Consider the following 27,992-nt stretch of genomic DNA (forward strand, 5'->3'; position numbering starts at 1 on the left):
ATTTTTAGTAAACTGTATAATAAAACTGCAATAATATATTTTTTGTCTGCGGCGGACATTGGATTGGACAAGAACAATCAATTTTGACCTCTTCCCCCCCCCCCTCCTAACTTGAGCAATGCAGTTGCCATCGCCCTATCCTGCCACTTTTCAATGGGGATGTTGGTTTAAAGGGCAGGCTCGGCAGACACATCCATTGTGAATAGGAATAGGATTCAGTACTCTTTCTCCAGTAGATTTATGCTATCAAGCAAGCAGAGGGCTTCTAAAGAATCCTAGAATCTTCTCCCTCTTTCTTGTGAGGGTGGGAAATGCTTTGAAAATTAGTAATAATGTGTTTAAGATTGGTCAGTTCGAGCCACATACACAAAAAACACGATTGACTTGCTAATCAAATGATAAAAATAATAATCAAAATAATAATTGTTTATCAATGAGACGACTATGATTTTATTGTCTTGTTGTAAGGACAATATGAGTGCCCTGCGAAGGTATAATCATTAATTTACAAAAATGTCATTGATTCTAGACTTTGCAAAGGTACTATAAAAACTGTTATGTACATGAATACACATATCTTGCTCAATTAGTCACACACCAAACAAAAAATACTGTTTTTCAAGAACTGGAATGTTTGATATAATGATGAAATGTAAACGAGGAAAGAAAGACAGATAAGACTTTTATTTTGATGCAGCAAAGATCCTAACTACTGATAGAAAATCAAATTTAAAACGATAACATAAATATAAAGAGAGTGAGAGAATTCAAAATTCAAAATTTACATAATTGCTATCCATTATATTTAGTACGTCGTCAAAATAAGAAAAATAAGATTAAATTTCTGAATAAGATTTTACCAGCATGGTAAGATGAAACGCTACCTAAAATATTGAGAAGGGGAATAAGATCTTTAAAAAGAGTGTTGGCAGGAACAGCCAGCAGGTTAAAAAAACTGAGACAAGTATGTTTGAGGAAAAAATGGGGAAAACTGAGAATGAATAAGAAATTTAAGATTTGTGCTAAATATCAGAACTTCTCAGTGAATGAGGGGGATCTTCAACTATCATGCAGGAAGATTTCTTCTCTTTGAATGCAGTTATACCAATCCAGTCATTGAAGAAAAAAAATTACCTGAAGATTTATGAGAAATATGGTACTCATGTTGTGAGAATTGTGCATATTTGCTAAGGGATTTTTGAGTACCCGGTACCGTAAATGCTTGCAAAAAAAAGTTATATGATAAGTTTACAACATCATTGACAAATTGACAGTTGGAATATTTATCAAATTCTTAGTAATCTTTAACCTCAAAGACTTGTGAATTTTCAATTCTTTGCCAAGTTATTCTGGAACTTTTTCAAATACTTTCCTAAAATTCAGTTGTCATCCCAGAGCAATAAAAACATATTTAAAACATATTACACTTTAGCAGAATGATGCAAATTTAATGATTAAACATACTTCCTATGATTATCAATGCAAAGAATATCATAACATTTAAAAGACTGATTCAGTGCTGAAGATTAAGAATAATTGACACAAATGAAATTTACAGAATATCTTTGGCTTTAACACCAAGATGAAATGTAGTTTAGTACACATTCATTATGCAATATTGCATCCTATAACAATCTTTAGGAATATAATTTAGTATTAATGAAACTACCACAAACAACATGAAATGTCTCAACTTGTCCTTGCCATCTGTTTCACTTACCAGCCTTCATGTAATTAAGAAATCATTTCCTCACCAAAGATTTGAAGTGTTAATGATAATCAACTTAATTAATTTGCTTTAATTAGATGTTCAACCATTTCGTACTTTTGCAGAGCTTAAAATTTAACCTCCTTATTTAAATCTTGTTGCTTCATAACAAGAGAGAATTGCACGAACAGATTATTTTGAAAGATGACTAAACAAACATACGAAAGGAATAAGAAGGAATTGTATTGAACAAACACTGTCAGTAAGCTGCCAAACAAAATGCATTTCATCTTGAGGAATAACAAATATATTTACACTTGTAAATATTAGCACAAGAGTATACCCAATACTGAAACACACACCTGGAGTGGTATTTCAAACTTTTACAGAAGAATGTAGGAATTATATATCAAAATAGCAATAAAATAAAATTTCTTCATATATATTCATTGCTGTATGTACACCAAGGTGACAAGTATATTGCATATAACTTTCAGCCCATAAGAGTCCTCAGCACTTGACACATATGAATATCAAAGTTCTGGACGGAACGAAAGCACCACAAGCATTACATTGGAAAAGGAGCTTTGCCCCTTTTGGATCCTTCAATGTTCTCTTGCAGGTGCTTGAGCTTGCTAATGTATCATTGATCAGTCTAAATTGTTATGTACATGGGAATGAGAAGTGATTACATGAATCATTTCAATAAAGACATATGTTCATATTACAAATGTTTGTGACCACGAGAAATGCTCATTGGTAGTCTTTTAGATTTTCGGTCCTAATCCTAAGAATCCTAATCTGTTTGTAATCAATCATATATACAAACACATACCCAGTTATCAAGAGATTCAGGGAGCTTATAAAGAAAGACATACATTTACACATAGGGGCAAATGATGCCACAAAGCTGATGCCCATACATCTATCTACAGCTGATCCGTGATGAAATAATTAATCTGAATTCTGAATTCTTCAGCTCTGTCGTTGTTCCTCTTTTTCCTCCTCGTCTGCTTGTTCTCTAATGGTTGAGAATGCTGACCTTTGGTACCAAGCTGGATAGCTATGAGTATGACTTACAGTCGACAATGGTACCTTTGGTTCTCTGGGACTGTTCTCACTGCTCGAAATTGACCATGCATCTGCAGAACTTTCCTTAGACTCTGGCGCCACCCTCTTCTTCTTACGCCTCTTCTTTGATGCGCTCTTGGGTCTGTTGCTGTTCCGCGGGACATCACCACCTTCCGGTGGCGAACGATGTCTCATCTCAGGTACCGCAGGAGACTTAATGATGGTATGCTCTAGGACGTAGTTATCGCTCTCATCATTAGCATCATGAGTTGTGGGGTTGCCGACTATATTCTGGGAAGGGATGTGCGGCATGTGGTTCAGGAAAGACTGCATCTCAGACAGAGAGAGTCCACTTTGGTGAGGATCACCTGGCTGAAGCAGAGGTGAGCTCATTGATGGTGGCAGCGGTGGGATATGGGGTTTCCTTGAACTTGACTGAGATTGTTGGAGGAAGTCGTTCATTGCATTCATCTGTTCTACAAATCTCCTCCTCTCTTCATCGTCATCCCTGATTGTTGTACTATGTCCTGGATACGGCGGACTCGGCACTTTGAAGTCATTGGCTGTCTGAGATGAAGAAGGCATACTGAAATCTAGTTCTCTCCCCACTGGAGAGGAAACAGGGATATCATGCTTTGGAGCAGGCAGTGATAAAGGAGCCTTGTTTTGAGAATGGGTTGATACTTTCCTGTGCGTTTCAGAAGTTGCGATATGTTCCTTTGGAATGAGATGTGATAGCACTTCTCCCAAGTCGTCCAGCCTATTGAGAAGAAAAAGTAAAAAATACTTAGTTTTACATATTTGCATATCAAGATATCTCCCCTAAATCTGGGTTTTAAATATGCAAAATAAATGAATAAAGAATGAATAAATTAAGCATGCTGCCTTACTTCTTCTCCATGCGCTCCATCCTTTGCTCCAAGTCCTCATCTTCATCCTCTGCCCTGTCTCTCTTGAACTGGGCCGCACACTCCCGCTCAAACAGGTGCAGATTAATCTCTTCAAGCTTCCTCTTTGCTTGATCTGCAGAGAGAACCAAGAATTATTAGTCCATAACCATCTTGAGTTATTCTGTTTTACATGTATTCCTGCTCCCGTACAATCATGACTTGCTACAAAATTCGGATTATAAGAAGAAGAAGTAGAAGAAGAAGAAGAAGAAGAAGAAGAAGAAGAAGAAAAAGAAGAAAAAGAAGAAGAAGAAGAAGAAGAAGAAGGAGAGGAAGGAGAAGAAGAAGGAGGTGGAGGGAAAGAAGAAGGAGAAGAAGGAGAAAAGGAGAAGAAGAAGAAAAGGAAATTACTCTCTCCTAGGTGACCATTCCCTTAACCTGGGCTCAGTGCGGAAAAAAGTGCTGTAAAAAATGTCTGTGGTCTACCCTTTGCTCTGGCAACAATTGTTCCAGCCTCTATTTTGTCAAAGATATAGAATGTACGTTTTTAAGGATTGCAATTGCATTTTAGTTTAAGTTTTCAATAGCATTAGGGTAGGGTAGGGTTAGAATTAAGAGTAAGGATTAGAGTTATGGATTAGGGTTAAGGGTTAGGATTAGGATTAAGGTTAGTCATAGTATTTAGTCGAAGGTTGTGATTAGTTAGAGCAGGATATCGATCATGGAGCAAATTGACACAGAAGCTTGTGTCATACAAGCTTATCATTACCTCCATTGTCCACCTCTTCTGTACAAGCATTAATGCAGCACCTGAAAACCCATTGGAGTGACTTGTAGAGATGGACGAGAACATTAAAGGGTGGGGGCAACCAAGATTTGTCCTTGAACTCCATTACCAAGAAGTAGTACTCATAGCGCCATATGACCAGAGAATTCGCCTGGATCTCTTCGAAAATTCGACTGCAATACAAAGAAGAGGAAATACAGAGAGTGTGAGTAGAGTCCATTGTGAATAGGTTCATTCATTAAAAGGAAATGTCATTCTTTAAAACAAATCAAAACAGCTTTTGGTGTTTTTATTGATTAAATCAGGGTTGCCTGAAGCCTCATCCCTTTCTAGTACATATATGAACTGAGAGTAAATGGAAAAAGTTATCTGCTCCTGCTCTAGGTTCTCCTTTTCACTTCCCCAAGCTCTCTCTCTCTCTCTCTCTCTCTCTCTCTCTCTTTCACTCAAGTTTTATTTTCCTCATGTGTATTTTGCTTCCTTACTTTCTCACTTATCTTTCTTATTCTCTGCTCTTTCTATCTCCTTCCCTCTTACCCTCTCTCTCTCTCTCTCTCTCTGATCTTAATTTCTCTCCCACATCCTCTCTTCCAACCTCTCTCTCTCTTTCCTCAATTTTGTTTCTCATTTCCTTATCTCACTTTCTCTCTGTCTATCTCTTTCTTAACTTTCAATTTTCCTTCTCCTTTCTCTACCCCCACTCTCTCTCTCTCTCTCTCTCTCTCTCTCTCCCTCTTTGTCATTCAAATTCTCACCTGAATATGGCAACAAGAAGGTTGAGCAGAAGAACGTTTCCAATGAGGAGGTATATGGCAAGGAGGAAGATAACCAGCATGTTCGCTGTGGGACATGGGTCCCCTCCTTCCACTCCACAACCATCCACGTCTCCTATAAGTAAAGATTTGACACAGAAAACTTTCATTGGTTGGAGTGATCATTAATCTACATTTACCGCTCTCCACCCAGGTGTGGTAAATGGGTCCTGGAAGGAATTTACAACTTTAATGCTTTTAGTGCCCTAAAGAAGCTGGGCTTAAGGCAGGGTAATCTGTAGGCACTTGTTTTGAAAAAAAGGTTTGGAGAGTCTGGTATTGACAGGACTGAGGAGGAAGAAGAGTACTATGGTTGGATAGTCTGTAGAGATTGGCTTGGAGAGTCTGGTATTGATAGGACTGAGGAGGAAGAAGAGTACTATGGTTGGATAGTCTGTAGAGATTGGCTTATGGAGAGAGGAGTGTTAAAGACCAGGCAATGGAGCTCTTGGTAAAGGCTAGAAATAGAGCTGTGCAGTAGCATGATCACCAAAGTTGATAGATATGACACCTAGGGAAAGATTCATGACACAGTTCGGAACCTAGATTAGGAGGATTTTACATTTTCAAATGTCCATTACATTACAACAGTTATTTCTATTTTCTTTCTCACATGCAATACACATCAGTGTGCAGTGGGCTACCGAAATGAAAGTAACCTGATGAGAAAGTTTGTAGCAGAGAGTACATCTCTCAAAGCACTTGCAAGAATACCTACCATGCTGTATAGCGTCAAGATAGAGCTCTCCGTAAATCTGGAAATAGGGCACTACAAGGGCGTTCTTGAAGGGAAACCAACCAAAGTCTTGATCAGGGAAGAGCAGTGATTGGCTTGCGACACCATAACCAAGCAAGAACATGGCCAAGATACATAGGAAAGTTACCATCTCATGCATCTGTGTCAAATAAACAAAGAAAAAATCATATGATCATAAAATTATTTCACCATTTTCATTTCATGAGTTGATGAATTGTTGACGGGTGAAGTATCAGCATTACTTGTCATGGATGATAAACTGAATTGTAAAGTTTCCAGGGTTACACCATGTAGCAGCAAACAGCAAGCAGAATGTGAATGCTGCCGTGATTAATAATTGTGGGCATTTTTGGTGGGTGCCAACAAGAAATAAGCTATGCAGGAATCCCTTTATAGGCAATAAATAGCCTCCACTGGGCTATATTCTAGTAAATCTCCTGAATATCCAATCAAAATATACAGGCTCTTATTCCTTTGAAACTATTACATGGTGTTACCCGAACATTTCTATTTTCATTAATTTCATTTGAACATGTTGTTACTGAATTACAGTTACTTGATGAATTAAAGCTTAAATACTAATAAATAAGTGTATTATATAAAACCAAAATTAAATCGGTCAAACTTGTATTTTACGGGCCGACAAAAGCAATTGCCTACCATTTTCCAGATCATGACCATCTTGGGGCCCAGACGTGTACTGGCAGAGAATAGCCTCAGAGTCCTGACATAAAAGAGCATACAGCCAATGGCATAGATCGACCTGCTTATCTCAAGGGCAGGTGGATACCAATGAAGACCAAAGGCCAATATGGTAGGAGCCAGGATGCATATATCAAACTTGTTCCAGCCACTTTTGAACCAGATCTTGAAGCGTTGTCTGATGGCCAACCCACTGTTGCTGAAGATTGCCTTCCAATAGGAAAAGAAAACAATTTCAAAATTGTTGTTTCTTCTTTAACCACATCTTAAAGTCCCTAAAAAGTGTTGGGAGCCCTACAAATTTGATGACAAAATGTCACTTCAATTGTATCATAATTTGAAAAAGAATGTCACTTAAGACACATTTTTGCAAGGATTTTCAAAGCAAATTCGTTAATTGAGGTTGAATATTGATGTTTATTATCTGCATACAACAGAAATTATGTATTGTTTTATCAATATTTGTCTTCAAACACAATTTTTTTTTTTTTTTTTTGGGGGGGGATCTTTCGCAGAAGCGTGTCTTATTCTACATCCTCTTTACAGTATGAAACAATTTAAGTGAAATTTGGCCATAAAATTGATGGCAAATTTGGGGCTCCCAACACTTTAGAGGGGCTTTAAACTGGCTTATCAGTTTATGTGCAATTGATTGATCTGAGTAACATATCTGACCGTGCACCAAAATACCACCAAAAGGTTGCAGTTGTGATTTTTCAGTTAGAGCTCAATAAAGTGTACTAATTATAATAATAATAATTGATTAAGCACTTTTACGGAATACTAATTAAAACAAAAAATGTATTTGGAACAATAAAATATATACATAGCACTTAGCAGTACACTTGATATTTATATAGAAGATAATGACATCTGAAAACTCCATATCCATCATTCATTTTGAACATTTGGGTAGCATAGGACAATGAAAATTTTACACAAATGAGAAATAACTATTTTGTCAAATAGGCAAAAATAAATTGTATTAATAGCCTTACATCCTCTCTTTCCAATTCATCTTAACATCGAAATGGAAACAATATTGTGTGGTGCCTAACATGTACAGGTATTTATGCGATTCTGTGAAAAACTATCAATATAAATTCCTCCCTTTTAGCCGCATATCATGTATTCATAAAACCATACTGTTCATGATAAAGACAACTTTTATCATTCGATCATTTCTTATCCTAAAACGTTATGAATACAATTTATTTAGAACTGATTTTAACATCAACAAGAGTATGATCTGAGGAAAGAAACATATTTCATAGTTTCAATTTTTTCCTCACTTTTTTAGGGGGAGATATTAAGATGTTCAATTATATGTATTGCGTCACAAGACAAGAATATATATTCTTTGTCAAAGTTGTTAATAGAAAGAATCAAAATGACTCATACCTCTGCAATTTCTTCTAGTGCAAGGGTGAGGATCCAGATGAACACAGCGTACTCAACATACGTAGGCTCAGCTCGGAAGAAGAACATGATGAAGAGACTATAAAGCACTAAGAAAAACACGTATGAAACCTGAAACATAAATAAATAGAAACAAAAAGATTGTTAGTTTCTACAAAGCACCTGCGCTCCGTTAAGAGGCTGCAGAGCACTGGGAATATCACACACAATACCTGATTTATCAATAGAAAAAAGCATACTAGATGGTCCATTCCTGCCGGGCAGCCATATTTGAGTGAGGATTATATAATTGAGTGGCAATTGTACAGGTATAATCATTTTAAATCAGAGAATCATAATTGAACAGTTGACTGGGGTAATAACACACTACTGTCTTAAAGGTACCATGTCCTATTTGCAGGCCCCAAAAAGAAAAGGTTAAATTCCAACGGCATTCGAAAGACATTCGAAAGACAATTTATACTAATTTAGAACTTCCCTCAAATTGAAAGTGGTTGAAAATGGCTTTTAGTGGGAAAATAATGACCATTAGTTGTTGAATCAACTTAAGTGATTGCAATCACCTAAGTAATAGTCTGATTTTCAGACCCTTTTACAGAAGGGTCGTACATTTTGTGCTGCATAAAGATTAAATCAGTTTAATTTTGGCCATTACAATAGTGGGTTATTGATGTAGACAAATGCTCATGTATCTGTTACAGCTTATGTCGGCTGCAAAAGGGACATAGTATTTTTAATGTTGCTTTGTAGAAGAAGAAACATTTCTACTATTATCATTATTTATAAAGATAACTTATTGACTCACCATAAAAAAATAGAATCTGGTGATGGGGGCCATATAGAACATCCTGAGCTTCTTGAAGATGCTAGACCTCTGTGATTCTTTGCTCTCATCCTCCTTCTCCTCTTTGAAGCCAATGAGAAGCGGGATGAAGATGGGGAAGAAGATGGTGAGGATGATGTAGATGTCACTGGCAGTGATACCACCAAGCCAGATGTCATGGACGTAGCCCTGGCAACAAGGGTGCGAGATGAATTCCTGGTAGAGCAAAAGAAGGGGTAGTGCGGGATAAAGAGAGAGATAAGGGGATTGAGATAAGCAGAAAGTGGAGGGGAGAGAGAGAAGTAATATAGGGAGAAATATAGAAGGAAAGTAAAATAATATATACAGAAATAAAAGAGGGAGAAATTGGAGTAAGATAATTTAGAGAGAAAGAAGAAAATGAATTCAGATGGAGAAAAAGAAAGGGAATATGATAAAGAGAGGAAAAGAGGAGGATGATCGAAAGGAAAGGGAGGGGTAGTACATAACGAGAGATGGGAGTGGGATTTTAAAAATGAGCAATTAAAGAGAAAGAGATAATGGAGTAGCATAGAATGAAGGATTGATAGTTGTAAAAGAAAGAAGAAAGATGGGCGAAAGGTAAAGAGAGAGACCGGAGAAAGAAAGATGTGTCAGTTACATGAAAATTCTCACTGTATGTATTCTTGCTGGGTTCTCAGCTTATGAAATGAGTTATCATGCAATATGTAACCTTAGAATCAAAATCAACAACAGTCAATAAAGACCTCCCAAATCCTGTTTGTAATACGTTTTAATGAGGGTTAAGGACAGTATATCATGCAGAAGTATAAAATTTCTTGCATATGAAATAAGTGGAAGATTTGCATAGCAAGCTAATTAGGTACCGTGTACATCAGTTGCCATCTTTAAATGAGGATTGTTGTAAGTCAACCTGTAGTGGTGAGATTCGTGTTCATGTTTTGTTCGGCTAGTTTCAGGCTGGATTTAATGTTCAAAATCATATTTACAATCAAATGTGTGAATTCTGCTTCACTGAGATGGTGGCAGCAGTGGGATATAAACCCAGGCCAACTAAATGACTGATGACTAAAATATCATTGGCGTATATACCTTGTTGAGACTCTCTGCAGCCATGTGAATTACAGATTTGTTCCATCTAGCCTGGGGGAAGGAGACCAACTTTCGAGCTAGCTCCTCATTAACTTCATGACATTCCTCAGTCACACCAATGGCCATCTGCTCAAATTTCCTGAAGAGTAAAGAGAAGAAAGAACATATAAAAGCTTCAAGGTTCTCTTTCGTTTGTCAGCTTTTTGTGTTCATACTCAATGTGTTTGAACTCACTGGCTAAATCCATCAGATAGATTTCATTAAGCAAAAGGGTGTCTTTGGTTATAATAGTTTTTGTTTTCTTGATTCCACCTGACTGTATGGGAAGTCAACATTAAAGCAAAGTAAATATTTTCACCACTTCTGAAGTTGATGTCTGAAGTTGATGACATGAAAAACACTATGTAAACAGTCCATTGACAGATTGTGTTATTTTGTAGATATCTGAATAAATGAAAAGTATAAAATAGGTTAAGGTATACAAGTTTTGACTGGTTAAATATTACTCTAATTTTAAAGGGGAAATACTCTGCAGCAGCATAAAGTTCTATAACAGTTAAATCAAAGAAATCTAACTTTCAGGGGAGGGTGAAGGGGCTTGACAAAAATTATGCAAGACCTTCTAGCCTGTATTGTCTAAAGTAGCACAATTAAGACCTAGCTGATGACCTTAGTCCACTGAAATATGCATTGCCCCAAAAATATGATATGTGTTTCATTTAAATTGCAGTAATCATGAAAAATACAAAAAATACAACAAAATTATTTGGGTTATTAAATGGTAAGGTGAGTCTAATTTCATAGACAGCTTATGCATACACCTGTTCAATAAAGAACTATGGAAATCTTTTTCAAAGATGATGACATTGATATTGCCACCCCACAAACCAGTGAACTTACTCAATGTACGCAGTCATGTTACAAAAAAAGTAAGGCGACTCTCAAGAATATGGGCCTTGACCCCTGTACTGACATACCTGGCGTTGATGATGTAATCATCATCTGAATACGGAAGGCTAATCTGTATATCTGACATGGTGGTTAATATGGCACTAGCTGTAATGGCTGAGCTAAGAGGAGCATCCACCTGCTCCCACAGATAGGCTGCAATCTCTGGTCTGCAAATTAAATTAAAAACATAATAAATAATAAATTAATTAAATAACTAAATCTTTTTTTTTCACATTAGATTGATGATCCCTATCAGCTTCCAATATTTCAATGAGATATTTCCTGTTGAATGAAAATATTACCTCTTGAATCTCATGCTAGAGGTTTGTGGGCAGTTTCTTGAAACTGTCATAAGTCTAAGTTCATAGACATCCTATAGAAACTTGTGTTATTTCTATAATACACGTTTCAATAGGATGTCCAAGAAGTTAGACTTATGACGGTTTCGAGAAACGGCCCCCTGCGTCCAATCCTACATGGAGCCAAAAGGACATTACCTCATATACTTTAACACAGTGTTAAGTGTTCATGCCCTTCTGCCTTTTAACAGACGATATCATTATGATAAGCACTGGAGAAATGTGAACACATTCAGAAGGTACTGTACACATTGTTAAGTGTTCATGCCCTTCTGCCTTTCAACAGACAATACCATTATGATAAGCACTGTAGAAATGTGAACACATTCAGAAGGTAAACAGTGTTAAGTGTTCATGCCCTTCTGCCTTTCAACAGATGATATCATTATGATAAGCACTGGAGAAATGTGAACACATTCAGAAGGTAAACAGTGTTAAGTGTTCATGCCCTTCTGCCTTTCAACAGACAATACCATTATGATAAGCACTGGAGAAATGTGAACACATTCAGAAGGTAAACAGTGTTAAGTGTTCATACCATTATGATAAGCACTGGAGCAATGTGAACACATTCAGAAGGTAAACAGTGTTAAGTGTTCATGCCCTTCTGCCATTCAACAGATGATATCATTATGATAAGCACTGGAGAAATGTGAACACATTCAGAAGGTAAACAGTGTTAAGTGTTCATGCCCTTCTGCCTTTCAACAGATGATATCATTATGATAAGCACTGGAGAAATGTGAACACATTCAAAAGGTAAACAGTGTTAAGTGTTCATGCCCTTCTGCCTTTCAACAGACAATACCATTATGATAAGCACTGGAGAAATGTGAACACATTCAGAAGGTAAACAGTGTTAAGTGTTCATGCCCTTCTGCCTTTCAACAGATGATATCATTATGATAACATTGTTAGTACTTTTGGAAACAATAAAGCTGCAGGTTTTGAAGAATACAGTCCAAGAGTCATCAAACAGGTCATTATGTACATATGTAGACCACTATGCCATGTATTCAAACTTTCATTATTAAACGGAGTTTTTCCAGATGAGCTAAAGAAAGCTAAAGTAACACCAGTGTTTAAACCTGGTGACAAGAGTGAATTTACAAACTATAGGCCCATTTCTGTACTGTCAGTCTTCTCTAAATTATTCGAGCGCATTGTTTATAAAAGAACTATTGAATTCCTTGACAAACATTCTATTCTCAATATGGTTTCCGTAGGGATTATTCAACATGTATGGCTCTTACCAGTCTTTCTAGTGAAGTCATAGACGCCTTTGAGGCGAACGAATTTGCAATTGGAGTTTTTATAGATCTGTCTAAAGCATTTGACACAATTAATCACAATATTTTACTATCTAAACTATATCGTTATGGAATACGTGGTGTAGCTCTTAAATTTTTCACCAGTTATCTTAACAATCGATTACAATGTACCAAATATCAATCTTCTATTTCGGAGTTTAGGACAATAACATGCGGAATTCCATAGGGTAGCCTGCTTGGGCCATTGTTATTTATATTATATGTGAATGATATTTATAAATCTGCTGATGAATTGTCTTTTATACTGTATGCAGACGACACAAACATATTTCACAGAGATTCAAACTTGAAGTCTCTTATGGATGCAGTAAATGCAGGTCTTACATATATATGTGAATGGTTCAAATCTAATAAATTATCTATAAATGTAAAGAAATGTAATTATATGATTTTTCACAATGGAAAGAATGTAGATTTAAATGATTTCAATATTGTTCTTGATAATGTCATATTGCCAAGGGTAGATAAAGTCAAATTTCTTGGCGTTTATTTAGATAGTTCCTTGTCTTGGAAATACCATATTCACGAAGTTAAAAGTAAGGTGTCCAAAAACATTGGCATTATATCCAGACTCAAACATCTCTTGCCCAATCACATTCTACGTATGTTATATTGTGCTCTTATACTTCCATATTTTTCTTACTGTAATCTTGTTTGGGCGAATTCCTGCAAGTACAAAATACAAAAGCTTATACTCTTGCAGAAGAAGATTATTCGTATAATATCCGGAATGCACTATCGTTCCCATACTGGTCCCATCTTTAAACAAATTATTTTCTTGAGATTCAGTGATATTAACTTGCACCAACAGGGTATTTTCATGTATAAAAGCATGAATAACATCTTCCCATCACAATTTAGTGATTTTATCAATTTTAAATGCAACTTGGAAACCCATATGTATAATACGAGAAGCGCTGCCAACATTCGTCTCCCTAAACATAGAACCCAAAGATTTCAATTTGACATTCGATACTCTGGGCCAAAATTTTGGAACACCTTACCATCTATTCTACACAAATGCTCTCCTTGCAGACATTTTCCCGTAAGGCAAAAATGTATTTAATTGCTCGATACTGATACCCTCTCTTGTATTTATGTGTGAAATGATCTTTTGTGGAATTTAATGACATGTTTGTATGACCGATTATTTATTTACTTTGATAACTTGTTGCTAGTACCATCTGTATATTCCCAGGAGAATGCTGTCGGATAAAGCTGTTGTCTGTTTGATGATTTTGCTTGTTTGTAATGATATGTACCCGCTGTCTATTTTACAATTGTACTTCGTTATCTTTAGATGTAATCGCAGACACATGTACAGCCCAATTGATATAACTTTCTCTTTATAAGTAAACATGCCTTCCTATACTTAATTCTCTCCTCTCTTCCTTTCACTATTTTTTCTTTCCTATCAACGTTCTGTTAATAAGCACTGGAGAAATGGAACACATTCAGAAGGTACTGTACACAGTGCTAAGTGTTCATGCCCTTCTGCCTTTCAACAGATGATACCATTATGATAAGCACTGGAGCAATGTGAACACATTCAGAAGGTATGATAAGCACTGGAGCAATGTGAACACAATCAGAAGGTATCATAAGCACTGGAGCAATGTGAACACAATCAGAAGGTATGATAAGCACTGGAGCAATGTGAACACACTCAGAAGGTATGATAAGCACTGGAGCAATGTGAACACACTCAGAAGGTATGATAAGCACTGGAGCAATGTGAACACAATCAGAAGGTATCATAAGCACTGGAGCAAAGTGAACACATTCAGAAGGTATGATAAGCACTGGAGCAATGTGAACACACTCAGAAGGTATGATAAGCACTGGAGCAATGTGAACACAATCAGAAGGTATCATAAGCACTGGAGCAAAGTGAACACATTCAGAAGATATAATAAGCACTGGAGCAATGTGAACGCATTCGGAAGATATATCACCTGTCCATGAGAATGGCCCATATGAAGAGCTCCCTGAATGGGTGATCGAAGTGCATCCCTGGGTTGGCTAACTCCACCATGGAGAGGTGCGCAGCCCCTGTGGTGAGGGCGTTCTTAAAACGCTTTGTGTGGATATATTCTTCCTGCGCAGAATTCAACAGGCTCATTCCTGGTTGGAAAACAGAGAAACAAAAAGGATATGTGAGAAAATCGATTAAGAATGCATTGGGGTATTTTTTCTGATTAATCATGCATGACTGAAAATGTCTTGTAAGAGGTATTATGGGGTAGATTAGAAAAGAAGAATGATGATAAGTTGAATTTGCTAAAAGAATTACATTGAACAGCCTAAACAGCTGTGTGCCAGGTCAGCATAAAGGTTTGTGCATGGATGTAATAATCTGATTAGTTCGATATATGTCTGTAAAACCTAAAGGCCACTGAATAATTCATGACTTATCGTAGACTAGATTTATATTTCATAAATTGGAAATGTATTTATTGGATAAGTATTTTAATGGGAAATCTTCCTGACTGGAAACTGGCTGGTATATTTGGTTTGAATTTGTATACAACTGACAGGGTTTATAAAAAACATTCTTTTATTTATTTGCATGACCATTCAGTCAATAAAATAAAAACCATATTCTTAAATTTCATGACTCAAATTCTATTAAAATCTATTCATAATCACTTGCAATGTATCTAGTAAGGTCTAGTAAATGAGCACCCACACATACCTAGACCCATGAAGACAAACACCCACACACTGAGATCCATGCACACACCCTCACACCTAGACACATGAACACAAATATCCACATACCTAGACACATGAACACAAATGTCAACATACCTAGACCCATGAAGACAAACACCCACACACTGAGACCCATGCACACACCCTCACACCTAGACACATGAACACAAATACCCACACACCTAGACACATGAACACAAATATCCACATACCTAGACACATGAACACAAATATCCACATACCTAGACACATGAACACAAATACTCGCATACCTAGACACATGAAGACAAATATCCACATACCTAGACACATGAACACAAATACCCACACACCTAGACACATGAACACAAATATCCACATACCTAGACACATGAACACAAATACCCACACACCTAGACACATGAACACAAATATCCACATACCTAGACACATGAACACAAATATCCACATACCTAGACCCATGAACACAAATGTCCACATACCTAGACCCATGAACACAAATATCCACATACCTAGACACATGAACACAAATATCCACATACCTAGACACATGAACACAAATGTCCACATACCTAGACCCATGAACACAAATATCCACATACCTAGACACATGAACACAAATATCCACATACCTAGACACATGAACACAAATACCCACACACCTAGACACATGAACACAAATATCCACATACCTAGACCCATGAAGACAAACACCCACACACTGAGACCCATGCACACACCCTCACACCTAGACACATGAACACAAATATCCACATACCTAGACTCATGAACACAAATATCCACATACCTAGACCCATGAACACACCCTCACACCAAGACACACAAACACAAATACTTGCATACCACGACCCATGCACACACCTAGACCCTCGAACACAAGCACCCACACACCGAGACCCATGCACACACCCAAACATACAGACCTATGCACCCACACACAAAGACCCACACACTGATACCCATGCACACACCCACACACCACGACCCAAAAACACAAACTCCCACACACCGAGACCATGCACACACCCACACACCTAGACCCACACACATAGGACCACAAACACCCACACAAGAGACCACTGCACACACCTAGACCGTGAGCACAAACACCTACCCACTGAAACCCATGCACACACCTAGACCCAAGAACACAAACACCCACACACCGAGGCCCATGCACACACCCACACACCTAGACCCATGAACACAAACACCCACACACACCCACTCTTACCTAGACCCACAAACACACATGAATACACCCACACATACCTAGACCCCCCCCCCCCCCCCCCTCCCTCCCCATACACACTTACCTGTAAGACTTGTAGACAGTACAAGGAGAGCTCTTGTCTCCCTGTTGGTGCTGCGTCTGTAGTGCCGGTCATTGGTGTACAGGGGTTCATGGTGTGTTCCAGTCAGGAACTTGATGAGGATACCAATATCATGAAGGAAGATTGGCTGGCCAGGCTGGAAACAATTTTAATATCATCATAAAACATAATTAGATATGAATAATAGCATGATGTGAAAATATGTGCAAATATGAATACCATTAGGTGCATCAAGGCTCATTTAGAACTGATAGAAAGAAAGAAAGACATGCACTATTTCTCTCTTAAAACCAATGTTTCAGATCCCTATGACTTTATTTTGAGCAGGAGACAATGAGATACTTCTTGATTTCATTATAAACAGCAAGAAAATTCAAGGTTTCCCTGACCAAAATCTTCCATTTAAAGGAAACTTCAACAGAAATGACAAAGGCCACTCAATAATACCTTTCTGTGTAAGACATCGTCTACCAAAGTTCGTAGAAAGCAGGTGTCAGGGGCGCTGTTGTAGAGCCGTCGGAGTCTGACCACAGTAAGATAGTCCTTGATTATGGCACCACGTTCAATGAAGAGACGCAGAAAATCAACCCTGTTGTTGACAAGGGCATCAGTGATGAATGGATGCAATTTGGGTAGCTGAAAGGCAAAGAATTGGGATGGTAAAGTAGCTAAAGGCATTACAGTGGGTAATATTGGTATACAAAAAGTTGTAATATGACAAATGAATTTAAGATCCAACAGTATAATAGTAAATGTGATTTGGAGAATAATCAAATTGTGTTTGTAGACCTTAACCATAATGTCTTTGGGGCTAGGTTGTAATAAATCAAACTGAGCCAAGGTCTTTTAGATAATGCCTTGATTCAAACCATCTCTAGTTATGAGATGACGACAAATTGAAACTTGAACTTTGTAGACTGAGATACTCACTGGAATGGAGACATCATCAGTGAAGATCTTGCTCTCTGCAACATCTGCACGGTTCCATGACATCGCAAGTGAGAGTTGGTGAAGTGGAGTCACTGCATGCACTGGGAATCAAAAGAGATACAATTCCAAATAGTTGTCATGCATAGTCACATGATCTGACACAAATGCTACAGCAACATTTGATCTGGGCTGTACAGCATCAAAAATACCAATGGTTAGGATAATGTTACAACTCGGTTGGGTTTATGGTGAGAGTTAGAGCAATTGGTCCTGACGTGAAGTCCATAATTTGGTTAGTGTAGGAATTGATTGCTGAACAATTTTTCCTAGAGCATGTGTTCTACAATTTCTACATAATGATCAATATATACATGTTTGTGTCTAAGTCTCTAGGGTTGATTGCAAACACACAGCCCTAGATGTTCCTTAGCCCCATTCTGCATTTTGGTCTCTTTGCCCCGGACATTCATACATTAAAGTCCTATACAATTTGAATAAGAGTAGGGATAAAACCACTGGATAGTGGACCCCCTGCACATCCCAAATCTGCAGGAAGAGAGACAAGAGGGTCACAGTGATTCAGTTCGCTTTTCTCCTCCTAGGCAAAGGTGTCGCCAAGTACTTGGTAATTATAAGGATAACAATAATAATGATAACTCACATTTAAGCAAAGCAGTAAGAATAGCAAGGTCAAGGTCTGTGTGCTCCTTCTTCTGCATCTCAAAGACGGTCAAGAGATCTTCATCCAAAACACACTGGTCAATCTTATCCATAATCTCAACCATCTCTTGGCTTTCATATCCAATGCTTAGCAGGACATGGATCTTCTCACGTAGGATTGGCAGACACGATGGCTTCACACAACGAACTCCCCTAGGATAGAGAATAGCATTGGCATCATAATAAAGGATAAATACTCTTATGAAAAATAGGGTACTAGCTGGCACAATTCTTATCCACTGCCTTGCATTCATGTGCACTCAGGCATACACAATGACTTTCATTTTCGCATCATGTACCTCTCAAGTTGAGATTACTCCATACATTTATATGACTGGAAGAAACCTTTCTATCTATCAAATCAGTTTCAGGAAAACTGGTAGACAATTTGCAGGTTTAGGTCAAATACACATGTACATGTATGCTCACATACTTTGGATTCAAGCACAATTAGAGGAAGAAAGGGAGCAACTCACTAATATTTTCCATTGATTCTGCAAACAGATACCAGTACCTATTGCTTGACAGCTGAGAGCTGGAAGGAAACAAATTGCACATTACTGTTGATCAGTTTGGCATACTGGTACATTTACGGGCTTGACAGCTTAGAGCAAGAAAGGAACAAGTCACCCAATCTTTTCAGCATGCCTATTTGCATATTAGAGGGTTAGGCAACTAAGAGCTAGAAGGGACTAACTCACCCATTCTCTTCAGCATGTCTTGTTGCGTAGGAGAGGATATCAGCTACGCGTCCAGTGCCGTTGCATAAGATGACAGGTGTCCGTCTCTGGACAGCTTGGACCACGGTATCAATGGTATCTACACCTCCCTCTAAGATCACATTTACCACCGGTATACCAAGACCACCCTCTGAATCATGGAGAAAAATAGCAAAATTTTGATGAAATATATTGCATAGCAATTAAGTGGACTATCTGATTGACAAGACCACCTTGGTCTTTTATGGTAGCTTTGATTTGCATCTGCCCCGTATTTGTATAATCTTTTTATTAGAATTGCATAAAAAGGAACTCTAACTTAAAAGTCAACTTTGCCACCATGGTAAAATTTTGTTTCGCTACCAGTGCAAATTGGCACACAGTTTGCCATACATGCCAAGTACAAGTATGTTACAGTTACACCATCCTGAATGCATGATAAAGTTAACCCATTGTCTATAGGAAACAGGTGGCTCCTGTACTAACCCTATGGTAATGAGAGACTTTAGTAGTCAATGGGTAAATAGCCATATTCGAGCTGGGATCAGGGCCCCGTCTTACAAAGAGTTGATATCAATCGTAACTTATTTGCGATTGATATCAATCGTAACTATGTACATAAGAGATAGGAGACTGCAAACTTGCGATTGATTGGAGGACTTACGATTGATTTGGATCGATCGTAACTCTTTGTAAGACGGGGCCCAGACCTACATTGAATATGAAATAAAGTTATACATTTGATGTGAACTTTAATTCATAACTCCACAATAATTGGTAGCATATGGGGAACCGAATGACCAACTATTGACTTGCACATTTATTACCAGCAACCCTGGTGATGTACTGCTTGTTGATGATAGAACCACCATGACAGGTCATTCGGATTTAAAGCGTTCAACTGCTATGACGACATAACGTCGGTGGGGTGACAAAACCTTGTATCTCAAAAATCATGAATTTTCAGGAGAGCGAAAAAAAAATCCTATATTAACAAATTCAGTGCTGTGACACCGTCCTTTCTTTTTAAAACTGGAATATTCATACAATTTTTAATGTCATTGTTGAAATACAGTAAAATAATTGTTTTTATATTTGAAAGTGAGTTTTTGCGTTTATCTACATTGAGATACAAGTTTTTAGTTTGTATTCAAATTGAGATACGAGTTCTTACTTTCAACTCTGAATGAGTTATGAGGATTTGGTTGAATAAGTTACGAGGATTTGAATACACTAACTTCGGTACTGATAGGCCGTGTGTGAGTTACGAGGAAAAGGAATTATGTATCTTTTGTTACGAGGTTTTGTCAGTGCAGCTTCAAAAAGGGTTACAGTTACGAGGTTTAGTTTAAGGGTGTTTGTGTGGAATTTGTGAAAAAACGGAGAAGAAGGCATTCCATGGATTTATTAGGTGGTGTCGTAGGCCATTAGGTACAAAATTATGCACAAAAATCAAAATCTCAAAAAATTGAGATACGAGGTTTCGTCACACCACCGACGATAAGTGTAATATACTTCACATTAATCTTATAATACAGAGCTATGTGAAGACACAAGGAAGCTTTGTTGCCTGCAGTTGTCGTTCATTTCACATGTTTTTAAAACAACCGCAGCGGATTATCAATTCACAGCTGAATAAGCCTTTACTCACCACTCTCAGGTTGCAGCATAGCCTCCTGTATCTTAGACTTCAGCTCCACGCTATCCCCATACCTGTTCTTTCTCCCACAATCGATCATGATGAAATGGGTGTGGTCTGGGTTGAGGGGCGAGGGCTGACCCCTCTTCACCACCGGGTCTACTCTGTAGGACACAGATCGTATCTCCTGCAACAGAAATGGTTTTGAAGACATGCTCGTGATAGGAAACATAATGTATCTACTTACATTTAAACTTGCATGAATGCTTTTAGCCCTTTCGAGAAGCAGACCAAAGCAAGGGTAATATACATTTTTTTTTATTAGAACTTTCATTTAACAAACATCGCTAACTTTCATGCCTTTTACGTTCTGGATGCATCTGTCCCTGCCACTATGTTTCACCAAGCTACCTAAGGTGTTACCTCATTCTTTTCATTGATGAGGCGGTCAGTCCCCGCCACGTATGCCCAGGGCGGAATCCCGATGAGCGCGAACTTTGGCATCTTTTCCTTGGCTATCCTGGACATGGAGCGAGCCTCTCGGATGGCCGTGCCCACAACTTTCCTCACGCCAACGTTTGTGCCCCCGCTGATCACCCATACTGCAATTGTTTGTATGGCCTACGGCAAACAGAAGGACAAAATAATAATAAGGGAAAGAGGGTTTAGCATTTTTATAATTGTTTTCATTAATTTCTCGGTTGTAAGCGCATGAGCACATATTGGGTGGATATATGTTGCACATTATATACCGGTAGGTAAAATGTCTGTATTATTGTAATGAAGTTTTGGTGGGGTCAAACCTTCAGCAGAACTGAATATGTTCACTGGGCCAGGCCATTATTGCCACATGCCCTATTTACCTGGGTCCATTTGCATAAACCCACCACATAAAACAGAAGGTTCTTTCACATAAAACAGAACTTCTTTCGTATACAGCAGAAGTTTTTTCACAGTACAGTATGGCTTTTAGGTGACCTCTGCATTTGTTTGCTTACCTTGATCAATCCTCTGTTGAAGGTGGCCTGGTCTTGAGCATTCAGCTTAAAGTTCTTTGCCCCGCCACTGACTGAGATGACCAGTTGAGGAATGCTGAGTTTCCAGTACTTGGTCAAGATCTTCAAGGCTAGCTTAGGGTCAGTGTTGTTGGAGATTCTCACATACTGCACAAAAAATGAACAGATCACAATAATATTTAGCTTTTATATAGCACTTAATACATATGTCTCTAAGTGCTTTACAAATATACTATTACCCCGGTCATCTCCACAATCTCCACTCCCTGGGGAGCATTCCAGCCAGGCGGTACTTGATGCTCAAAAACTGTTTTACCAACAATGACGGTAGCACCCTACTGGGTACCCACATGGGTGGAGAGTAGCAATTGCAGGTTAATATCTTGCCAAAAGATATTAGCGCCGTGTCGGGATTCTAACTCCCGACCTTCGCATCTCCAGTCAAGCGCTTTAAACCACTTGACCACGACTTTGGGCAGCAATTGCAAATCATCAAGCAAGACATAAAATCATTTTTGAAACTAAGATAAAAAAATTCAAAAAATATTAAGATATGAAATTAAATATATCTATATACAAGGAAGCTAGACAGACAGACAGAAATACAGACGAAGTGAATCAGACAGGCAATGCTTTATGAGCTCATAACATAACTAATGAACAGAGAAATGGAAGAGATTGTAAGCAAATGTTATTAAAATGGCATATCAAGGCAAAGATAAAACTATATTGATACTAGTAAACATTTTTTTCAATGGTATACTAGACATAGAAAATTCAAATCAAAATCAAAGCTTTAAATGGACATGAAAGGCTCATTAAATACAAGAGCAACGTGAAGGCAGCATTAAGCACATTAGCCTGAATTGGTGAGCATCATAATTTTTCGACAAAACTAATTTTATGAACATTGTTGTTAATATCTTGTTGACATATATTGCTAAATACAAGTTTTGGGATATACTTGAGTGATGACTTGAAATGATGATGAGCTCTGTACAACTAGGTAAACCTATCAAACTATAGTTACCTTGACCGGTTTGGGACTTGCCATCTTTCCCTTGAAGTACAACTGGCCGTTTGCATCAGTAGGGTACTCTCTTACGTCCAAGTCTTTGTCCCAGGTTGACGAGCCCTGGCTACTACGATCCAAGTTAGCATCACTACAGTGCTGCCGTGGCAGACGACCGCAACAACAGCTGACATTGAGACAGGAATAAGTGTTAGAGAGAGGTACATCTAACATATCTACTTATTCACTTTCATCCTAAAGCCCACGGACAGCTTTGATAAAGCTTAAACTTTTTTTGCCAGATTTTTATTAATCAAGTTGATGACTAAAAAATTGCTGAAAATTCAAAGCTAATGTGAACATTTTTTTCCTCCCTATGTGGAATATTAAACAAATGAAAGTTGAAACATAATGTACATGTAGACCCTACGTGCTTGAGAAATGGACAGTACATCAAGATATTTAGTACATGTATCTTTTGATACAAATGGAATAATATGAGGATATACGTTTAACAGGTTTCATTCCAATTCTACTTTCACAACTAGAACTAGATTTAACCTTTCATTAGTATTGTTTTCACATATTTTCACACGTACTGTAGTCATTACACCACAAGGATAAATTAATCCATTTTTTTTTTTCATTTTTCTTTAATTCATACAAGAAAAGAGAACCAACATTCTAACCTAAGAACAATTCTGATCAAACTGTCAGCAAATAAAACTTTAAATATCAGGATTTATTAGACAATATCTATTGTGAGTTTGTTTTGTTTTGGGGGGAATGGGGTCGGGATTCAAACAAATGTGTAACTGTATATCGGCTCGGCCCTTTGCTTTTTATGTTATACACAAGTAATCTAATCAAGAGCACTCAGGATAATTTTCCTGAAGTCTCCTGTCACTGTTATGCAGACGACACACAATTATGTTTATCCTTTAGACCATCCAATAGTACTAGATGCAAAATGTGTTAATTTTATTCATAGATGGATGCTTAATAATAATCTTAAGCTAAACGATAGTAAGAGTGAATTTTTGGTTATAGGAACTCCACAAAAGATCTCAAAAATAAGCATTGACGGTGTAAGAGTTGGATCCTCCAATGTGATACCCTCTGTTACAGCAAGGAATTTAGGAGTACCGGTATACTTTGAAACTAATTTGAACATGGAAACACATGTTAAAAATATATGCAAATCAACATACTATCTTCTGTACAATCTCAGACGTATCCGCAAATATTTTGATCAAGAAAGTATGAAATTGGTTGTACATGCTCTTATCACAATTAAGCTTGATTATTGTAACGGGTTGCTGTTTGGAATGCCTGATTCTCTGAAAGCTAAGTTACAAAGAGTCCAAAATGCATGTGCAAGACTTGTCTACCGTCGGTCGAAATTCACTTCAACCGCACCTCTTCTGAGAGAACTCCACTGGTTGCCAGTCCGTCAAAGAATCTCATTCAAAATATTGTTAATTGTCTATAAATCATTGAGTGGTCAAGCCCCTAATTACATCACAGAATTACTTCAACTCAAAGTCCAGTCACACAGTCGTAGCCTGCGCAGTTCCATAGATAAATTATTGTTTCAGATTCCCCATGGCAAAACTAAAGTAACTCTTGGGGACCGTGCTTTTGCTATTGCTGCCCCCAAACTATGGAATAGCTTGCCAATAGAAATACGAAGCACTCCATCTCTCAATGTTTTCAAATCCAATTTAAAAACTTATTTGTTCAACTGAGAGATCTTATTTTGTAGAATTTAGTAAAAAGGAGCTCTTAACCAGCGCAGCTGAATATATTTTGTATAAAAGCTGCGCTATATAAATTTATTATTATTATTATTATTATTATTTTCAATGAAGCATTTCAAATATCAGTGAAAGACACTTGAACAGAAAGGATACATGACCATTTAATACTTACACATTCAGTTTTTTAGGATCTATTACATATCTGATGCATTCTTTCTTTTTAAAGTTGCCTTTAATCCAAGAAGATTGGGTTGGTGTTGGGTCCTAATATCAAAGAAATAAAAAGGTATATAATTGACAAGAAAGTAGTAAGAAAGACAGTAAAATCTCCTTCAATGATGATGTAAGTGTAATATGAACCACATTTCTGTATCATAACACAAAACTCTGTGAACATACATAGGACATTTGGTGCACGCAGTTGACATTCACTTGTTTTTTAAATGCTGTGGTTTACTTTTCATATCAGAACAAGCCTCAATACTATTCACTTGAAAAATACAGAATACTATATTACCATACCCTGGAAACATCTTTGAACTGTTGCTGAGAGACTAACAAATATAATTTGATTGAAGATAAACATTGTAAAACCTATCAGATTCTAAAACAATAGGTACCTACCAACTTTTATTAAGTTGGATTAACTTCTCAATTAAATTGAATGTTCCATTGTATACAACTTTACATTAAGGTCAACAGATACAAAGGCTCATGAACGTATTATTATTCCTTATTTTGTAATGTTTAACCATATAAAATTGATCCAGTTATTCAACCATTCACCATTCAAATTCTCCTCTGAGTATGGTAACGAAATGTTATTTCCGTAATAAATCTACTGAATAATAAGTGATTTTTCACATCATCGGATTGTTCATCAGTTACGCAGAACTTGAAGATAAATGTATTTGTTTGAATATGGCAAGGTCTTGCCAAATCCATATAATTTCATATAATACAGGCATAATTTTATTAAACAATCAATTAACCCCAATGATAACTGTTTTCTTCCTGCCTGTACAATGATAAGGATACTTTATAAAACTCATGGATCATATTTTGTCTTGGCTTTTCTTAGTCTTTCCTTTGCTGACAACAATCAAAGAAGTTATCTCATGGCACTTGAAGGTGTAGGATACATCTATTATCCTGACCTGCATTATCCTTCTATTAAAATACTTACATGTACAAAAGAGCAAGTACGGTATATTTCTGAAAATCTACAATAAACATTCTTACCGCCATATCCACAACAAAGTGTGTTGCCTTGACAACGGATGACACCTTGGCCCATGATGAACCCCGTCTCAATGACCTTTTCTTCTCCTCCTCCTCTAATTTCTCCCAGTCAACCTCATCTCCTGACACTGTATCTCTACGTCGTAATGATGAAGTGCGCCCCACACCATGGATGCTTCGTTGGATGCACACAGACTCAGTGTCTGGGTAAATGCCGGGTGGATCCATGCTGGAAGCATCCGTATCAGTAGACCTCCAGAGAATTAGATCATTGTTGGTTCTGGAAAGAGTAAGTTGCACAGCTGTTGATATAACATACCGTATACAACAAAGTCAATTTATTTACATGCACAATTACGAAAACGAGAAGAGCTTTAAAAACTTTTTATTTTGTCATAATATCAAAGAAGCATCTTTAATTATCATGAGACAACATATCAAAAAGAATAGACAAGGTTCATTGATAAGGAAATACCAATAATACTTTTTCAATGAGTGTGCATTTGACGGATAGGCAATGACTGCTAATTAATTAACAGGCATAATTTAGGATTCAGGAAATATTTAAAGTAAGAGTCTAGTCCATCCACTATTCACAATTATTTACCAAATGGAAACTATGCATATAAAACTAATAATTTCTTTACAAAAAGATGAATTTGTAAATACACTGGGCATGACAGGTTTTACTTGTGCTCAAGCCAGGTGCTATAGTTAAATTTCTTAAGCAACTATTTTGGAATTGCTAACTAGATGCATCTACACCTACCAGTTTCTTTGTTTTTAAACTGAAATTTAATTTGAGATTTTTTCTTATTTGCACTTATATAAAGCTAGTTGACGATATAATTAAGGATTAGGCCTATATATAGTCACCCTCTACTCTTGGTTAAACAGAAACAGAACAATAATGTATCATCCTGAGCCAAGATTCTCATCAATGACAGGCTGATAACAGTTTTGTCCTTCTGGATAATGATAATGTACATGTAGTCATGGCACCAGACTTTTTATGTATAATTTGCCATAAATAATATATTCTTCATATAGTCACTCACGACTGAGTCACAAACAATCTTTACAACTGCACCTTTTTTTCCTGTATTCATATGTGTTTGGCAAAATTATCTTTTTTTATTTCCCTCTCTATGTTTCCCTTGTATGTCTATTATTCTCCTGCTCTCTCTCTCTCTCTCTCTCTCTCTCTCTCTCTCTCGCTCTCTCTTTCTCTCTCTAGCTCTTTCTCTCTCTCTTTCTGTATTTAGGATGGGGATCGACGTTATAGGTCGGCTCCCAAAACCCAATTACACACAATTTCTCTTTCTCCTTGTTAATCTCTCTCTCTCTCTCTCTCTCTCCTGCTATTTTACTTATTTTATCCTCCATCTGAGTTTTAAAATATAAAAATGTTCATGCCGTATTTCAACTATACTTCACTAAAGCAGGCCAAAAGGGCATCAAGTATTGTAGTATACAAGCCTAGCTTTATTTGGTCTTTCCACTCCCTACTTTAATTCATACCAATTTCAATTACACTTTCTATACATAATTTTGTATATACCGGTAGACGTGTACAGGTTTTGTTCATAACCATGTCTTAATAAAATTCATCTCGACAATAGACTTTTATATTCCCTTAAATTTGAATAGAACTGAAGTGAAAGCTCTTAGGCCTAGTATCCCGCAACAGCCTGGAATTAAGAAGCGGGGTGATCGAGCCGGCGGGACAGATGCCATTTCCCCCCCCCCCCCCCCCTGCCCGCTGGTGTGCGAGTTAGAGAGTTGTTCCGATTGCAACGAACAAAACATATCATATGCGTTCACATATTTTAAGAGTGTTATTTGAGTGAAATTATGACAACACAGCATGCAAATACCAAAGTTTTGTACACTAAAGTTATTAAACTTACCAGCTTAGCAATCATAATGCGGAACAAAGCTACGGTTTCATGTACATGTACCTGTTTCGGTCTTCAAATCAACTCCATCGGCAAATCAATCGTTCATGCAACTTTCCAGGATTAGCGTAATGTAGTCATGGCGTCGCGTTCATCAAAATGCTACTATATTAAGAAGGGTGTATTACGTAATACCGTTGGTCTAATAAAAGAGAGTGTAGTTTGTTTAATAGCAGCGTAATTGATTACGTAATTTGCATAACGGATCGGGGAAAATGCCTTGG

At 37.3% G+C, this 27,992-nt stretch overlaps 1 protein-coding gene across 1 annotated transcript; it reads right to left on the minus strand.

The window, feature by feature from the left end:
• Positions 1-391: 391 nt before the first annotated feature.
• LOC115924300 (transient receptor potential cation channel subfamily M member 1-like) lies at positions 392-27,876 on the minus strand. Its single transcript, XM_030986399.1, has 23 exons — positions 27,721-27,876; positions 25,811-26,090; positions 24,741-24,832; positions 22,827-22,995; positions 21,779-21,943; positions 21,204-21,401; positions 20,793-20,967; positions 19,124-19,292; positions 18,364-18,575; positions 17,703-17,803; positions 17,220-17,408; positions 16,755-16,908; positions 14,658-14,826; positions 11,039-11,179; positions 10,062-10,200; positions 8,952-9,185; positions 8,129-8,257; positions 6,686-6,937; positions 5,987-6,164; positions 5,212-5,344; positions 4,439-4,629; positions 3,670-3,802; positions 392-3,539 (listed from the first exon to the last, which is right to left on the minus strand). Exons 2-23 carry the CDS (start codon positions 26,036-26,038, stop codon positions 2,684-2,686), a joined length of 4,407 nt encoding a protein of 1,468 aa, XP_030842259.1. The 5' UTR covers positions 26,039-26,090; positions 27,721-27,876; the 3' UTR covers positions 392-2,683.
• Between the last annotated feature and the right edge of the window lie 116 nt (positions 27,877-27,992).

The sequence above is a fragment of the Strongylocentrotus purpuratus genome, unplaced genomic scaffold (assembly GCF_000002235.5).
Source record: "Strongylocentrotus purpuratus isolate Spur 01 unplaced genomic scaffold, Spur_5.0 spur5_scaffold_15, whole genome shotgun sequence".
NCBI classification, from domain to species: Eukaryota; Metazoa; Echinodermata; class Echinoidea; order Camarodonta; family Strongylocentrotidae; genus Strongylocentrotus; species Strongylocentrotus purpuratus.

Bases quoted from the DNA above. Each gene is read 5' to 3' on its own strand.
- LOC115924300 (XM_030986399.1), bottom strand. From the start codon at position 26,038: ATGGATCCACCCGGCATTTACCCAGACACTGAGTCTGTGTGCATCCAA. The intron at 5,345-5,986 runs GTAGGTATTCTT...CTTTACTTATAG, and splicing joins TCTTGACGCTATACAGCATG to GAGACGTGGATGGTTGTGGA. The intron at 4,630-5,211 runs GTGAGAATTTGA...TTTGTATTGCAG, and splicing joins CTTCTTGTTGCCATATTCAG to TCGAATTTTCGAAGAGATCC.